Genomic DNA, 19,013 nt, shown 5'->3' with positions numbered 1-19,013 from the left:
ACATTCTTTTCACTTCCACAACTAAACAATGTCCACAGAAGTGAGAAAACTTACATTATGGCTTTCTGAAGAGAAAAAGTAAAAAAAAAAAAAAAAAAAATCGAGTGGCAATTATTTGAAAATAACTTGAACTTTGTTGTTGGATTATCTTTACCTTTATTATACATGTTTTACTTCATACTATGACTTTTTAATACTGGTTTTTAACCCATTTCTGAAACTCAGTAGCTAACGTTGCACTCAAATGTTAAAAAATGTGATTATGGTTTATTGCACCTAAGACATTAAGCTAGGATAGGATACTGAGTTCTTTCCCTAACTTGGCAAATTTGAAGATGTACAGCATTGGTCAGCTGGATCATGTGCTAAAAACAGTGACACCTCTGTTTTCCATTTCAGAGCTAGAAAGAAAACAGTGCCTGTATTTAACATGGAAAAAAGTATGTCAGTTTGGGTAGCTAAGACAGTGAGATTTGTTTATAAATACAAATTTCTTGGCATGAAACTAGTTATTATAAAGTACAACACTTGCTTGGATACTAGGTTTTATATGAAAAACTTAAGTGTTATTCCTGTCTATTGTTGGGAGAGTGGAAAAAGAAAAACAACTCAAATTTTTAGGTAAAACAAATTCCAAGATACATTTGTAAATATAATGATGTTAATGCAAATTTTCTAGGCCCAGGAGTCACCTGAAGGTGAACATTAACAGAAAGAATTGTTTAAAATTCAGACATTTAATGGTGACTACATAAAGAACTTATACAACTCAACACCAGGAAGACAAACAATCCAATTAATAACTGGGCAAAGTACCTGAATAGACAACTCTCCAAAGAGGACATACGGATGGCCAATAGACATGAAAAAATGTTCAACGTCACTAATCATCAGAGAGATGCAAATTAAAACCACAATGATACTACCTCACACCTGCCAGAATGGACACCATCAATAAATCAACAATTAAGTTCTGGCAAGGATATGGGGAAAAGGGGAATCCAGTACACTGCTGGTGGGAATGCAGATTATTGCAGCCACTGTGGAAAACAGTATGGAGTTTCCTAAAAAAATTAAGAATGGAACTGCTGTTTGACCCAGCGATTCCATTTCTGAGAATATATTCTAAGAATCCTGAAACACCAATCAGGAAGGATATATGCACCCCTACGTTCACAGCAGCATTATTTGCAAGAGCCAAGATCTAGAAACAGCCCAAGCACCCATCAGAAGGTGAGTGGATAAAAAAGCTGTGGTACATTTATTTACACAAGGAAATACTATGCCTGTAAAAAAGAAGGAACTCTTACCTTTTGTGACTGTGTGGGTGGACCTGGAAAGTATTAAACTAAGTAAAATAAACCAGTCAGAGAAAGACAAATACCACACGATCTCACTTATAGGTGGAACCTAATGAACAAAATAAACCAATGAACAAAATAGAAACAGAGGCATGGATACATGAAATAGAAACAGAGGCATGGATACATGAAACGGACTGACAGCAGTCGGTGGGTGAGGAGGGCACTAAATGAAAGAAGGTGAAGGGATTAGCCAAAGAACATATATGCATAACCCATAGACACAGACAACAGTGTGGTGATTGATGGCCAGAGGGAAGGGCGGGGTGTGGGCTGGGTAAAGTGGGCAAAGGTGGGGAAATGGAGATATCTGTAATAGTGTCAACAATAAAAATAAAGTAAAAAAAAAAGAACAAAAGTCAAACTCCATAGCATTCTAGCTCCTGACCACCTTTCCTTTCATTTCCTACAAAATACCTTAGACCCCAGGCATTCCAAACAATTCACACCCTGTGGTGTAACTAAAACAGCAAGCTTTAGAGTCAGACATTTGTTTCAATCCCAGCAATGCCACTTACTGGAAACTACCCATGGTGCTAAATTGGTGTGATAATTCAGTAATTTGTTTCAATGATTTATTGTGACTAAAAGCACAAGTACTATTCCTGTTTACTATATACCGTTCTTGTTTTCATGTATCTCTTCATGGAATATTCTCAATTCCAATTTCCAATAGAGACATAGGTAACCACTTTCCACTGAATAACTCTCGATAATCCCTCTTTTCCCATGTATCTTTAGGCAGTGTTGATCACCTCATTTTGTGTGCCTCTACATAAATTTGTATATACTGCTTATTTATTTTTTGTTTAAAAAATCATCTCTGTTGAGTTATAATTTACATGTAACAGAATGTACCCATTTGAAGTATAAATTTTGATAAATTTATACACCCATGTAAGAGTCACTATAATCAAGATTTAGAGTATATCCCAAAAGATTCTGCTCCCTCAAAATCTTCCCTGCCCTATCCCAGGCAACGACTGTTTACCCTTCTGTCAATATAGAACAAAATGATCATTTCTAGAATTCATGGAATTCTGTGTCTGGTGTTTTTTGCTCAGCATAATTTTTAGTAACCTATTTTATTAAGGTTTAATTTACATGCAATCAAGTGAATCCATTAAAAGTGCTCAATTTAATGAGTTTTGATAGCTGTATACATCCAAGGAACAACCACTACAATGAAGAGACAGAAGATTTCTATCACCTCCAAAAGATTCCTCATGCCCCTTTGCCATCCACCCCTTTACAGTGTATATATAATCTTTTACATCTGTCTTCTATGACTGGGATTTATTCATGTTGTGTTTATCAATAGTTAATTCCTTTGCGTTGCTGAATATTCTCCTATTATATGGAAATACTACATGTTGTTTATCCATTCACCCACTGATGTTCACTTGGGTTGTTACAATTTGGGGTTACTGTGAATAAAGTTGGCATGAAAATAAGTGATTAAATCTTTTTGTGAACAGATTTTCATTTCTCATATAAATAACTAGTCAATAGCTGAGTTATCAAGGTATGAAGATGTTTCACTTTTGAAAAAAACTACCAAACTGTTTTCCAAAGTGGTTGGACCACTTTAAAGTCCTGCTAGCAATGTATGGGAATTCCAATTACTCTACATCCTCACCAGCTCTTGGAAGAGTGCCGGGATTTTTAATTATATTCATGCTAATGGGTGTGTAACAGTATCTAATTATGGTATTAATTTGAATTTCCCTGAGGACCATGCTGAGCACCTTTGCATTTGCTTACTAGCCATTTCTTCAAGTGTCTTTTAAAATATTTAGCCCATTTTCAAAATTTTGGGTTTTTGTCTTATTAAGCATTTCTCAGGAGTTAAGTATTTTCTCTGAGTCTGTGGCTTGTCTTCTTATTTTCTTAGCAATCTTTCAAAGAGCAAAAGTGTTTTAATTTTGGTGAAATCTAATTTATCCTTTTTTTCTTTTAGTTTATGGCTCAAATTTTCTGCATACTATCTAAAAAAAGCCCTTTCCTTCCCAAAGATGTTATAAATTTTCCCTTATGTTTTCTTAAATGTAAGTTTTATAGTATGAGCTTTTTATGTTTAGGTCTAATATAGACTTCAAATTAATTTTTGTGAATATAAGGACCGAGGTGCATTTTCTCTGCGTGGGCATCCAGTTGTTCTAGCACCATTTATTGAAAACACTTCTTTTCCCAACTGAATTGCCTTGTCACCTTTTGTGGAAAACTGAGTATATAACAATGGGTCTACTTTTGAATTCTGTTCTGTTTTATTGTCTGTTTACATGTCTAGTCTATGCCAATACTACAATGTCTGGATTCTCTATTTTTTTAGTAAGCTTTGAAATCAGGTAATAAGTCCTCCAACTTATCTCTTTTTCAAAAATGTTAAAGTTGTTGTATGTTATTTGCCTTTCCATATAAATTTTTTAATCAGCTTGTCAGTTTTATTAAAAAAAAAAAACATACTGGAATTTTAATTTGAATCTACAGATTCAAGTGAAAGCTGATATCCAAACATTATTGAGTCTTCTAATCCATTAGCTTGGTCTATCTTCTCCATTTATTTAGATATGTTTTAATTTTTCAGCAAGGTTTTGTAATTTTCAGTATACAGGACTTTTATATATTTTGTAAAATTTATCCTTAAAAGATTTCATGTTCAGAGATGCTAATGTAAATGGTATTTAAAAAATATTTTCATTTTCATTTCTAGAAGATATAAAATACAATGGACTTTTTATTATTGACCTTATAATTAAAATTACATATTATTTCCAGCAGATTTTAGATTTAAGATTTTTTTACATGCATGGTCATGTGATCTACAAATAAAGAGTGTTTTACTTTGTCTTTTCCAATTTATGCCTTTGGTACTAATATTGATATCTGGTTCTCTTTTAAAAAAATCAATTTAGTGTAGGTTTATAAAATATATTTTAAAAGATTAATCAAGTTTTGGTTTCACTGTTTTTTTTAATCTATTATTTGTTTCCTTTTTCATTGATTCCCATCCTTAATTTAATTTTTTTAACTTTTATTTAACTTTGGGTTTAACTTTCTCTCTTTTATACTAGCTTCTTAAAAGTGGAAGGTTGGATATTGATTTTAGACCTTTCTTCTCCAATAAGCACATAAAGCTATAAATTGCTCTTCAAGCACAGCTTTAGCTTCCTCTCTTTATATGTTATCAAGGGTTCAGGCTAAAATTTTATGAGCTTAAGTTATTTATTTCCTAGAAAGACAAAGGATATGAGTAGCCAAAAAATTCATAAAATAAAACCCTCAGAAATGCCCTTCCAGAAATGCCAATTAGCCCTGCTAAACTGCACTAGGCTCCACATAGGACATGGTAGCACTGAAAATTTGGACTAATAAAAATCACTGTAGGATAGTGCTTAGAAAAAGCATTGATAATATTGTCAATTCCAGGCACATCCTTTCTTCTGGCACTTAAGAAAGTAATATTCTACTAGAGTAATTCTAAATACCAATAACACCACAATTGATATAAATATAGATTCAATTGCTTTCCCTACTTTACACCTCATATTTTGTGTTTTCTTTAAATTAATGACTGTTTAGCTCAGGGCACACAACATACACCACATTAATGGCATTATTGTCAGAATGAAATTTTCCTCTATTTTACGCACAAATTCTGTACCTTAATACGAAGCTTACTAAATAGATCTTACTAAAGTAAGATTCAAAAATTAATTTGCAAGTTTGTGCCAGAAAAATATTTTTATTAATAAGGCTAGCCTAATTTAGTAACAGGAATACATTTTAAAACACAGAAACAAATGCTCCAATTATAAGTCAATTGGCTGTAAGTTATCTTCATGAGAACTAAATATTTGTATTACAAACATCCACACAGTAATAATGTACAAAATAAGTAATAGTTTTTAGTACACTTAGAACAAATACTTTACCAAATCAATTATAATTGCTTTTTAACTGAGTATAAATTTTCTAACTTAAAATTAACTAGTAACCAGTAATGTGAAAAACAAGACAAAAAGCCCAAGTTCTTTGGGATCAGAGAGACTTATATTTGAGTACTGTACCAGCTCTGACATTTACTAACTAGCTATGAACACGCTACATAAATCATCCTAATCCAATATTAATTTTCATAGTAGGGACAATAAGAGCTCCTAAGTTACAGAGTTGTTATAAGTATTAAATTAGCTATTTTATCTAATGGCACCATTTAATACACTGGTCTGACACACTGTATTAAACCGAATACTTCTATGTGAAACTTCACAAGGGTAAAGAACAAGAGTAGTAGTCACAGTTGACTGGGCATTTAGGAGCAATATCATAGAAATAGAACTACAGTAAACAGTAAAATACCATATTTACCTTTAAAATAGTTATAAATTTACATGATCTCATTTATATGTGGAATCTAATGAATAAAATAAACTGATTAATAAAATAGAACCAGAGGCATGGAACAGACTAATGAATCTTGGGGGCTCTGTGTGTAGGGTGGTGGGGGGCAGGAAGACATTAACAGAAAGAACTTATATGCATATACGCATTGCCCATGGACACAGACAACAGGGTGGTGGTGAAAGCCTGGGTGGGGCGGGAACCAGATGGAGGAGGGCAATGGGGAAAAACGGGGGGACATCTGTAATACTCTCAACAATGAAGATAAAAAATAAAAATAATTTTCTTGTCTATTGCTCCTTACCTATATTTTGCTTTATAGGAAAAATGTAGCAGTAAGTGATGCTAGTGGATAAGTAGGTTCAATCAATTTGTTAATGTTAATACTCAATACAAATTTTTCTTTTTAAACTTATCTTTATTGTTGAATGTTATGTCACTTCTTCCCCCCCTTGATCCCCCCTTCTCCTGCCTTCCCTACACTATTGTCTGTGTCTATTGGTTAGGCATATATGCATGTAAGTTCTTTGACACCCCCCCCCACCCGCTTCCTTTTGAGGTTCCTTAGTCTAACTACTTATTTGTTGTTTTTTTTATCCTCACCCAAGGACATTTCTGCACCTATCCTCAGATCCAGCGGGAGGGAGAGAGGGAGGAACAGAGAGAGAGAAACATCGATGCAAGAAAGAGACATTGAGTAAACGCCACCCACATGACCCCAACCGGGCCCAGGGACAAACCGCAACTGAGGTACAAGCTCTTAGCGGGAACTGAATCAAGGACTCTCTGGTCCGCGGGCCGACGCTCTAACCGCTGAGCCAAATGACCAATTTGTACATCTTAATCTCTTCATCTTTTTCCCTAACCTCCTTTCCATTGGGCAACCAACAAAAAGTTCTCTGTATCTATGAGTCTGTTACTGTTCTGCTTGCTCATTTTGTTTGTAGATTCAACTGTTGATAGATATGTATTTATTGCCATTTTATTGCTCATATATATTTTTTTATCTTCTTCTTCTTCAAGAAGACCTGTCAACATTTCACATAATACTGGTTTGGTGGTGATGAATTCCTTTAGTTTTTTCTTATCTGGGAAAGCCTTTATATGGCCATCAATTCTAAATGACAGCTTTGCAGGATAGCATAATCTTGGTTGTAGGTCCTTGCTTTTCATCACTCTGAATATTTCTTGCCACTCCCTTCTGGTCTGCAAAGTTTCTTTTGAGAAATCAGCTGACAGACTTATGGGAGTTCCCTTGAAAGTAACTATCTGCTTTTCTCTTGCTGCTTTTAAGATTCTCTCTTTGTCTTGAACCTTTTGCATTTTGATGATGATGTGTCTTGGTGTGGGCCTCTTGGGGTTCATCTTGTTTGGGACTCTCTGTGCTTCCTGGATTTATATGTCTGTTTCCTTCACCAAGTTAGAACGTTTTCTGTCAGTTTTTCAAATAGGTTTTCAATTTCTTGCCCTCTCTTTTCTCCTTCTGGCACCCCCAGGATGGGAATGTTGGTATGCTTGAAACTGTCCCAGAGGTTTCTTATACTATCCTCATTTTTTTTGGATTCTTTTTCCTTTTTGCTGTTCTGATTGGGTGTTTTTTGCTTCCTTATATTCCAAATTGATGTTTTGCTTCTTGCCTTCACCTATTCTACTATTGAAACCCTATAAATTATTCTTTATTTCAGTCAGTGCATCTTTCATTTCTGACTGGTCCTTTATTATACTCTTGAGGTCCTCACAAAGTTCCTTGAAATTCTAAGTTCATTGAGCATCCTTATAAGCAGTGTTTTGAACTCTACATCTGTTAGATTGCTTATCTCATTTCATTTAGTTCTTTTCTTGGAGTTTTGTTCTGTTCCTTCATTTGGGACATGTTTCTTTGTCTCCTCATTTTGGCTGCCTCCCTATGTTTGCTTCTATGAATTAGATAGAGTTGCTATGTCTCTTAGGCTTCCTAAGGTGACCTGTTGTAGTAGGTATCCTGTAAGGTCCAGTGGCACAGCCTCCCAGCTGTGCCCTCGAGGTACACTCCTCATGTGCACTGTCCACCCTTCTGTTGTAATTAAATCTTAATTGCTGTTGGCATGTCAATGGGAGGATTTTAGTCAGGCGGATCAGCTGCAAACACTGGCTTTGCCCACTAACCACCAACCCCTGACTACCTTGGATGATCAGCTGTGCAGGGACCCACAACACAGAGCAAGACTTACTTCAGCAGGGCTCTGGTACCCACTGAGTCCATTCCTTGAGTGTGTCACTTGTGGAGGTGATTGGGTGGTGGTGCTTTGACACGGTCTAAAGCTGTCCACTGGGTGTGCTGGCTCTGGGGCAAAGTCAGCCACTGCCTGTGTTCTACCCAGGGCCACCAAGCATAAGCTACAAAGCAATCTGCTGATGGCTGCATCTTGTGCTGGGCTTGGAGGTGCCCAGGCAAAGCCAAGCTATGAATCAAGTTTTGCTGCTTCTAGTGCCAGGTCTGGGGTCACTTGGTGAGAGAGATATGGGGCTCACTGTGGCCAGCTAATGCTTGTTTGAGGGAATTTAGAAAAATCTACAGCAGGAGCCAAAACAGGCCAATCCTATGGGAAAGCCACTGGAAACAGCTTGGGTGCGCCCAAAGTTGAGTGGGGCAGGGCCTCAGGGTGTCACCAGGGCAGACAAACAGTGTGAGCCAGGTTGCTGGAGTCTCAAATATGGCAGCCACCTGCAGGCCTTGTGGGGGAAGGGCTCACCTAAGGAATAATGGCCTCTGCCAACACATCTGTCTAGTGGGAGAAAGTTGCCTCTCCAGCCCTTGCCCTATGCCAAACAACTCAGTTCTTTCCGGTATGTCTCTGGTGCCTTTCAAGCTGCCCCCCTGCACTCCCACCCACTATTGGAGCCTGGAGGGTGGGAGTTTGAATAAATCCATCAGTGGGCCCTTTAAGAGGAACTGCCTGGGGCTCTAGTTGCCTCATCCTCCCTCAGCCTCAATCCCCACTGGTTAGTTATGGGGACTTTTCTTTCTGGCACTGGTTCCTCAGCTGGGGGGCCTGGTGAGGGACAGGGATCCCTTGCTCCTTAAGGAGGACCTTCACAGCTGAGGTGTCCCTCCTGATTTTTATCCGCCACACGTGGGTGTGGGACCACCATGTATGTGCCTCCACCCCTCCTATTAGTCTCAATGTGGCTTCTTTAATTTTGTAGTTGTAGGACTTACATTCAGCTTGATTTCAGGCAGTTCTGAAGGATATTTGTTCTATAGTTCAGTTGTAATTTTGATGTGGTTTTGGGAGGAGGCAAGTACTGCGTTTACCTTCACTGCTATCTTGACCAGAAGTCTCAATACAAATCTTGATATAATTAATATTAGAGTAAAATGCACAGATTTTGATAGGCAATGCTAAGTGAAACATTACGTCTGCTAAACATTGTAGGCTGGTTTAGAAGTGGATGGGGCCTCCATGTCATTCAGTTATTCCTGCCCTCCAGCCAAGTTCTCAAATGACAAAAATCTATATTTAATTTAAAAAATTTGGAGTATATTCTAGTGTCTAAATATTATTGCTTATTTACAATAATCTACCATTTTAACCAAAATACCAAGTTTATGATAAACTAACAACCCAATATTTTTCAAAAGTATTAATAAATGAGAGTGTGAGTCAAGTGTGTGTCTAAGTCTGTGCTGCTCTATATCCTGATTCACTAGGAAAGTGAAAATAATACAGATTGCTTCACTTTATCCTAATTTTTCAAATATACTAATCCTTGCTCCCAATCATAAAGTTCCCAGAGTAACTGCTAATTTCTTTTTTAAAATTTTTTATTTATTGATTGAATAGAGAGAAAGAGGAAGGGAGAGACAGAGAGAGACAAAGACAGTGAGAGAGAGAGAGAGAGATCAATTTGCTGTTCCACTTATTTATGCATCCATCTATTGAGACCGAATAGAGAGAGAAGTAAAGGAAAGGGGGAAGGGATCTCTCACTGAATTTACAATTGTACTTTCTAAGCTGTTCTCCATGGCTACTCAGCAGAATTACCTTCTGAGATGCTTTAAAATGATGTGCTCAGGCTGTATGTAACCCAAACCTATCAAACTAGAATCTTTGGGGATAAAGAACCAGATAAGTACATTTTTAAAAAGCTCCTCTAGTAATTAAGATGCATGGCCAACCAACACTATGAAACAGGCAGGTTACTATTTAGGTTTTAAAAAATACCTTGATCTGCTGTCTTCGTAGCATGGCAAGTTCTCTCATGTCTCGGAATGGCTGTAGTAAATACTGATAGAGTTCAGTTGTGGCTTCTGCCAGGCTGCTGTAGGCTTCATCCTCCATCTGATACAAGTCCAGAAGCTCCACCATGCTCTCTGTATTCTTGTGCTTATCCAAGAGCTGTGGAGCAAGAAAGTTTTACTACAAAGAAATCTGATTACAACAGCCTATAAATACTTGCTTTTTGTTCCCTATCATGAACACTTGGGAACCCTGGAACACAGAAACAAGAGGGTATGAAAAGCACTGATTGCTTTTTACCACTCATATCCATGCTTCAGGTGTCTTACTATTCAAGATCACTGCCTGAATTATCCTTTACAAATTATCCTTTACATATTATTCCTGTTCTCTGTATTTTCTAGAACTCCATACATTTGCCTAGTTAACTTTAAAAATTTTTCCCACGAACTAGTACCTTTCTCTGTATTAAAAAAAATGTTATTGCTAATCTAAAAAGTAGCTCTCAACTCTTGCCAATATTATTTTATTAATTTCCCCAAATCTTGCCACTCCTTTCCTTTCCCAATGTGGTCTTCAATTTAACTTTCTTTAAACTCATGCCTATCGCTTACTTCAAAATCTAAGTAAAATAAATAAATAAAACCTGAACTCTACTAAAGAGTTTAAGACTGACTACAACAGATGTGTATAACTTATTTTGCATTCCTTGATACTCATGTATGTATCTATGCATGTATGTGTATTTATATATATTCATTCCTTCATTCCTCAGAATATATGGACTGAGCATCTAATGCATTAGACAGTGGGCTAGGAGCTGGGCATACAAACATATGTTCCCTCTCCTCATAGAGTGAACAGTATAACTTCATTTTAAAACATTACAAATAGCATCTGGCCAGTGTGGCTCGCTCGTTGAGCATTGATCCATGCACCAAGAGGTCGCTGGTTCGATTCCCAGTCAGGGCACATGCCCAGGTTGTGGGCCCGATCCCCAGTGGGGGGCATGCAAGAGGCAGCCAATCAATGTTCTCTCTCATCGATGTTTCTATCTCTCCCTCTCCCTCTCCCTTCTCTCTCTCTAAAATCAATTAAAAAATATTTAAAAATAAATAAAATAAAACATTACAAACAGCAATAAATGTTATTATTTTATGTTTTAAAAGTAAAAAAGTAACACAGTGAAATGATGGGTCCCATAAAAAAGAACAGGAGGTAGGGAGATTATGTTATATAAACTGCAACCTACCTTAGAGAGTAGGGAGAGAAAAGGCTGTCCAAGGAAGCTTAAACTGAAATTTATAGGACCTCTGAAAGAACCATGTAGCAAAAAAGGTTTTACATATTTATTCTTAGTGTCCATTTACTTGGTGACAAGTTCATCTGCCCAGAGGCAAAAAATTCTCTTCTTTCTCATACCTAAAGTTTCCCTAGTATCTTCCTCCCCAACTTCTTGCTTTAGCTATCATATTTTGTTATACACATTATTATGAATTTATACTTCAGATTCACTTCCACCCCAGGTTCTTGTACCAAAGTGCAGCGGCACATGGGTATTTAGTATTCTGCCTACTATATCCTTAATAATCACGGTAAATCAGATACTCTACATTAAAGTGCTTTTATAACAAAAGTACTTTATAAATAATAGTTATAATTCTACTGTTTCAAGGCTACTGTAATTCCAACTTTCATGGCTAATATGGGAGAATTTCCATTTCTAGTATCTACCAAGTAGTTCCTATTAGACCAACTTTCCCTCTGATATTAACTATAAAACCTGGGCAACCTATTATAAAACAATTACTTGAAGGCACTGTAGAGTGGCCAAAAATAAGAATAAATTGGAGTAGGCATCAATGCTTGGAAGAAAGGAAAGCCCTAAGTGAGTTTAATGTAAGGCTTCTAGCCAGTGGCTGCTAAAGGGGGAAAGGAGTATGGCTAAAACACAGATAGAAACCCACAGTCTTCGATGCATGAAGAATCAGAGAACAGAGTACTGAAAAGGTAAAAGTCAAAGAGGAAATCCCAAATATATATGAAAAAACTAAAATCTCAGGCTGGTTACTAAAAAAACTAGGATGCACAGGACAGTCTCTAAGTACTACAATTAAGCAAAAAAACAGTATTTTAGCTGCTGCCCTCTACAAGGCAGGCAGAGCTTGCAATTTTGAACTAATTAAATTAACTGTGCTGAAACAAAATTATATAAATCAACACTCTGGAGGAATATAACAATATCCAGAGGCTCTACAAGGTATCATTTATAATGTCCAGAATACAACCCAAATTAGCAGATCTATAAAGAAATAGAAAAACAAAACTCAATACTCAAAGGAAAAGCAATGGAGACCAATCGCAAGATGAAACAGATCTGGATTTAGCAAAGATTTTAAAGTAGTTACTATAATGATGGCTAATGGACACACAGGATTATATGCTCATAAAGAATAAACAGAGAAAAACTTTTTTACAAAAGCACATTCTAGAACTGAAAAATACAGTATCAGAAGTAAAATAATTGCTTGATGGATATAGAGTACAACAGTAAAGACAAAAAGAGTCAGTGAAATTGAAGACAGTCTACGAGAAAATAATCTGAAAAAGAGCAAAAAATGAACAAAGCCTCGGGGATCCATGGGACAATACTAAAAGGTCTGAGATACATTTAGGTGGAGTTCCAGAAGAGGAGAAAATGAGACCAAAAAATATTTCATGAAGTAATAGCCCCCAAAACCCAAGTTTGGTGAAAGATCTATTTATATATTCAAGAAGATCTGAGACTCCCAAGCAGTGACCCAAAATTAGGATCATAATCAAACCACTGAATATCAAAGATGAAAGAGAAAAATCTTAAAAACAGCCAGAGAAAAATAACAATACAAAAAGAGGAACAAGTACACATGAATGCTGACTTCAAATCAGAAAAAATGGAGAACATAAGGCAGTGGTGTGACATCTTCAGTTGAGAGAAAGAAAACAACGACAACAAAACAAACAAACAAAAAAACACAGTAAATCCAGAATTCCATTCTCCCCCCAAATACCCTTCAAGAATAAAGACAAGCCCTGGCTGGGTAGTTCAGCTGGTTAGAGCATGGTCCCAATATGCCAAGGTTGCGGGTTTGATTCCCAATCAGGGTATATTCAAAAACCAACCAATGAATGCATAAATAAGTGGAACAACAAATCAGTGTTTCTCTCGCTCTCTCAAATCAATCAATCAATAAAACAATGTTTTAAAAAAGAATAAAGACACAGACTAACAAACGTCAGAAAGATGGAGGTGGAAAGTGTGGGAAGAGATAAACCAAAGAACTTATATGCATAAAAAGCACAACCAATCGACACAGACATTAGTTGGGGAAAGCAGGAGGGGAGTAGGAGCAGAAAGGAAGGGGTCAATGGGGAAAAATGGGATATCTGCAATACTAACAATGAAAACATAAAAATAAAAAAGAATAAAAACAAAACAGACATATTTCCAGGTAAGTGAAAACTAAGAGAACTCCTCATCAGTAGACTGACACTATAAGAAACGTTATTTAAGTTGTTCAGGTTAAGGGCACATAATACAGATGAAAACTTAGATTAAAAAAAAGATTAATATTGGAAGCTGCAAGTAAATGTAGAAATATAAAGACTATTTTTATCTCCTTAATTTCTATAAAATGTATGAGTGTTTATTTTTTTTAATTTTTTTATTGATTTTAGAGAGAAAGAGAAAGAGAGAAGAGAGAGAAACATCGGTGAGAGACAACCATTAATCACCTGCCTCCTGCATGCTCCCTATTTGGGATCAAGCCTGCAACCTGGGCATGTGCCCTGACCAGGAATCAAACTGGCGACCTCTTGGTACATGATGACACTCACCCGACTGAGCCCCACCAGCCAGTGCTAAATGTGTGATCGTTTAAGGCAAATGTTTTTAATACTGTACTGTGGGGTTAACAATGTGTGAGACTATAATATATATGATACTTATAGCTCACAGTACAGGGCAGAGAGGAACCTATATAGACAGACATAGGTTCTTACATTTAACATAATGCTGTACAATATTAACTTTAATAAGTATAGTATAATCTCTATGGCAACCACTAAAAGAATAATAATGCAGGGAAAGTATAGCTATAAACTCAACAGATTAAAGTTGAATTGTAAAAAGTAGTAAATGAACCTAAAAGAAGGCAAGAAAGGAGAAAGAAAGGAATAAAAACCAGAGGATACAAACAGAAACCAAACAGTCTAAATATAACCTTGTCAAAATTACATTAAATGTAAATGGACTAAAATACTAATTTAAAGCTAGAGAGTGTCAAAGTGAATAAAAAATCAAGACCCACAAGAGATGAAAAGTGGAAAGCAAACAATAAAGCATAAGAAGGCTGGAGAGACTATATTAATTTTACAAAAAGCAGATTTTAAGATACCTATGTATTACCAGACACAATGCAAAATATTCCATAATGATGGTCAATTCATGAGGAAAACAACAATCATAAATGTGTATATACCTAATAACAGAGATTCAAAGTACATGAAGTAAAATGGACAAAATTGAAGAAAGGAGAAAGTAAATTCACAGAGTTGGAGATGTAAACAACACCATAAACCATCTTAATCTAATTAAGATTTATGAAAAATTATGTTCAGCAACTGCAAAATATATTCTTTTTAAATCCTCACCACTAAAAACATTTAAAAAGTATAACTGATATGCTAATTAAGAAAAATATGAAATAATACAATATGCTCAATTAACACCAAAAGCAGAAAAAGAGTGGAAAACAAAAACAAAGACCACACACACACACAAAAAGAGGCAATAACTAAAAAATAGTAATAAATATGTAGATATTAATTCAACTGTTATATCAGTAATCACTTTAAACATCAATGGTCTAAATATAACTAAAAGACAGATTCTGTCAGATGGACATAAAAACAAGATCCAAATATACGTTATCTAGAAGAAACTCTTTTATTTTTTAAAATGTTTTTATTGATTTTAGAGAGAAAGAGAGAGAGAGATAGAAACATCAATGTGAGAGAGATACATCTATTGGCTGCCTCCTGCATGCCCCCGACTAGGGATCAAGCCCGTAACCCAGGCATGTGCCCTGACCAGGAACCGAACCAGTACCTCTCAGTCCATGGGACGATGCTCAATCTACTGAGCCACACCAGCCGGGCAAGAAACTCACTTTAAATATTAAGATACATACAGATTAAAAGTAAAGGGATGGAGAAAGATATACCATGCTAACACCGATCAAAAGAAAGATGGAGTCACCCTTGCCAGTTTGGCTCAGCGGTAAAGCATCGGCCTGTGGACCAATGAGTTGCAGGTTCAATGCCAGCCAAGGCCATGTACCTGGGTTGTGGTTTGTCCCCAGCCCTGGTTGGGTCGTGCAGGAGGCAACCAGTCGATGTGTTTCTTCCACGTCAATGTTTCTCTCTCCCTTTCTCTCCCTCTCTCTCGTTCCCACTCAATTTGAAGATAAATACAAAACTATCCTCCTTGGGTGAGGATTACAAAAAAAAAAGAAAAGGAAAGAAAGCTGGAGCAGCTACAATAATTTCATACAAAGCCAGCTTTGGAACAAGAAAAGTTATCAGAATAAAGAGGAGCATTACGTAACAATAAAAAGGCTAATTCTCCAAAAAGACCTAACAATCCCTAAGGTCTGTGCCTAATAACAGAGCATCAAAATACCTTAGGTGAAAATTGACATAACTACAAGGAGAAAAGGATAAATCCATTATTATAGTAGGTTACTTCAAGACCCCTCTATCAGTAATGGACAGATCCAATCAGTAAGGACATAGTTGAACTGAACAGCACTATCAATCAAATGGATATAACTGACATCTATTAATTACTTCATCTAACAAGAGAATACACATTCTTCTCAAGTTCACATGGAACATCCAGCAAAATAGACAATATTGTGAGCCATAACATACTCTGAAACATTTTTAAAGAACAAAAATCATACAAAATACACTCAAGACTACAATGGCATTACACTAGAAATCATTAACAAGATTGCTGGAAAGCCCCCCAAAACTTGGAGATTAAATAACACACTTTTAAATAAAATATGGGTCAAAGAAAAAGTAAAGAGATATTTCAAAATATTTTCAACTAACTGAAAATGAAAACAACTTTTCAAATAAGTTGGGATGCCATAAAAGCAGTACTTAAAAAAATTTATAGCACTGAATGCATATCTTAGAAAAGAAGAAAAGTTTAAAATCAACAATCCAATCATTCACCTTAGGAAACTAGAAAAAGCAAATTAAATTAAAAGAAAGTGAAAGAGAATGAAATAAAAATCAGAGCATAAATCAATAAATTTGAAAAGAGGAAATCAATGTGGGTGGGGGAATCAATTAAACCAAAAAGTCCTGGGTTTTTTAAAAGAGCAATTAAATTGATAAACTTCTAGCACAGCTAATATCTGAAATGAAAAAGGGGACATCAATACTGATCCCATGGACATTAAAATAATAATAAAAGAATATCACGAACAACTCTATGCCCACAAATTTGACAACTCAGATGAAATGTACCAATTCCCTAAAAGATACAATCTAACAAAATTCAAACAAGAATAGATCATCTGAACAGGCCTAAATCTATTCAAGAAACTGAATCAATAATTAATAACCTTTCAAAATAGAAAAGCATCAAGCCCAGGTCGTTCACTGGTGAATTTTACCAAATGTTTAAGGAAGAAATTATGCCAATTTTCTACAAGCTTTCAAGAAAACAGAAAGAGCAAAATACTTTCTAACTCATTCTATGAGACCAGCATTAACCTAATACCAAAATCAATTTTTCCAATTACTTTCCCTCACTATACTATTATTTTATATTAGCTCAATTAGAACTATTTAACTAAAATTAAACCAAAATTCCCATTTCTCATGGTTTAGTTCTCTACTGAAGCAGTTCTACCTATCCTAAGAAAAAACAAAAACCTTTACTACTGAAACCAATCACAGAATGACTTTCATCTTTAGAAGAGAGGTACAGCCTAGTCTAATCTCTAGCACTGGCCAGGATCTTATTTCCTCCAGGACACGCATTCAATGAAGTTGGATGTTTGAAAGCAATAGCCATTAAAATTGCCAAATTAATTCTCTTCATTCTGATAATATGTTTACTTCTTATTGTTTTCTTAAATTATAATTTGGCCTTTTATTCCTACAATGAAACAATAAAATAACCATGAAGATATTCTGGTTCTTTTGAGAAAATCTGTTTATCAATCTTAAATTGGCAATTAAAAATCCAATTTATAATAAACTAAAAAACTGCAATAGAATTCAATAAGCTGTTATAATTTCTATGCAAAAAACCAACAGCTCTTTTATAGTAAATATAAACAACAACCAACAAGGATTCCATTTATAACAGCAACAAAAAGAGAAAAATACCTAGGAATAAACTTAAATCTATTAGGAGTTATATAAATGTTAAAAGAGACCAAAAGACAACGTAAATAAATGAAAGACTAATAATAAAAACATCAGTTCTTACGAAGTTAATCCATAAATTTCACAGCGTAATAAATTAGCCTTAGACATTTTTATGCCATAATAAAAGGCCAATTTAAAGTTCACATGGAAAAATAAGAGGACAAAATAAAAATTCTTTAATAAACAGTATTTGTGAAGAAGGGCAATGGGCTACCAGGTAGTATAAATATTTGCTATAAGCATCAAGCATATTAAAGTAGTAAAGAGTTCAAATATATGAAAATTTACTGCATGGTAAGCCTGAATCATTTTTTTAAAAATTGTGTTTGTGTTAACTGTCATTTCATCAGAAAAAATAGGCTGAAGTCCTACCTAGCTCCTTATACCAAAATAAATTCCAGCTAGCTCAACAATTTAAATGCAAATAACAAAATCATAAAAGTAGGAGAGACAATGAAGTGTTTTGGTTTTTTTTTTTTTTTTGCTTTAATCTAATCACAGGTGACTTTTAAAGCATGATTCAAAATCCAGAAACTATTAAAAAAGAGAAATAAACTTTGCTATAAAATCTTTAAAATGGGTAAACAGGCATAAAAAATAAAAGCAAAAAAACAAATCACAAAGGAAAAAATATTTTCAACATGTAGACAATTTCTGTAGTCAAACAACACAATAAAAAAAACAGTAAAGAATGGAATGAATTCATAGAAATGATTCCTGAACAAATGAAGGCTCACTCATAAGTGAAGTGGAAAATAAATTACAAACTAACTTTCCATGGACAAGATCAAAAACAGTTTTTTTGTTGTTGAAAAGGAGATAAAAACAGAAAGCAATTTAAACAAAATGCACATTCTCTTTGACCCAGCAATTCCTCTTATAAAAATTTATCCTATAGATACATTTGCATGTGGGAAAGATATGCTATTTTACTTATTTATTTCTTAAATCTTCACCTGAGGATATATTTTTTCCATTTATCTTCAGAGTGGACCGGGGACACACACACACACACACACACACACACACACACACACACACACACACACACACACACACACACACACACACACACCCACCCCCCCCCCCCCCCCCCATTGGCTGCCTCCCATACAACTCCGACAGGGCCTGGGACGAACTGCAAACCAGGTACGTGCCCTTGACTGGAATCGAACCTGAGACTCATTGGTCCACGGATTGATGCTCTAACCACTGAGCAAAACTGGCCAGAGCAATGCATACATTTTTTTAAAGGAAGGTTTTTTTTGTTTTTTTTTTGTTTTTTAATTGAGGTTAACCTTGATTAATAACCTGATGTAAGTTTCAGGCATATAGTATTATAATTCGATATCTGTATACACTAAAGTGTGCTCACCACCAAAACTCCAATTTCTATCCGTCACCATATATTTGATTCCCTTTACCTATTTTGTTCCTCCTCTCCGGCAACCCCCAATCTGTTGTCTGTTATTGATGAGTTTGTTTTTATATGGTTTTGTTCTTTTGTGGGGTTTTTTTGTTTTATATTCCACCA

General features: G+C 35.4%; 2 protein-coding genes across 2 annotated transcripts in view; one reads left to right on the top strand and one right to left on the bottom strand.

The window, feature by feature from the left end:
* MTX3 (metaxin 3) overlaps positions 1–19,013 on the top strand; it is a 760,898-nt gene that overhangs the window by 575,864 nt on the left and 166,021 nt on the right. The window lies entirely within an intron of this gene.
* Positions 1–19,013, bottom strand: part of JMY (junction mediating and regulatory protein, p53 cofactor) — a 79,381-nt gene that overhangs the window by 45,228 nt on the left and 15,140 nt on the right. Inside the window, exon 2 of the mRNA XM_036279079.1 lies at positions 9,971–10,144. Coding sequence (XP_036134972.1) covers positions 9,971–10,144 — 174 coding nt within the window. The remainder of the gene's footprint in view (positions 1–9,970; positions 10,145–19,013) is intronic.

This window comes from Molossus molossus, unplaced genomic scaffold, assembly GCF_014108415.1.
Source record: "Molossus molossus isolate mMolMol1 unplaced genomic scaffold, mMolMol1.p scaffold_m16_p_3, whole genome shotgun sequence".
Taxonomy (NCBI): Eukaryota; Metazoa; Chordata; class Mammalia; order Chiroptera; family Molossidae; genus Molossus; species Molossus molossus.
Note: the sequence above shows the minus strand (reverse complement) of the source record. Positions and strands in the feature narration are given on the sequence as shown.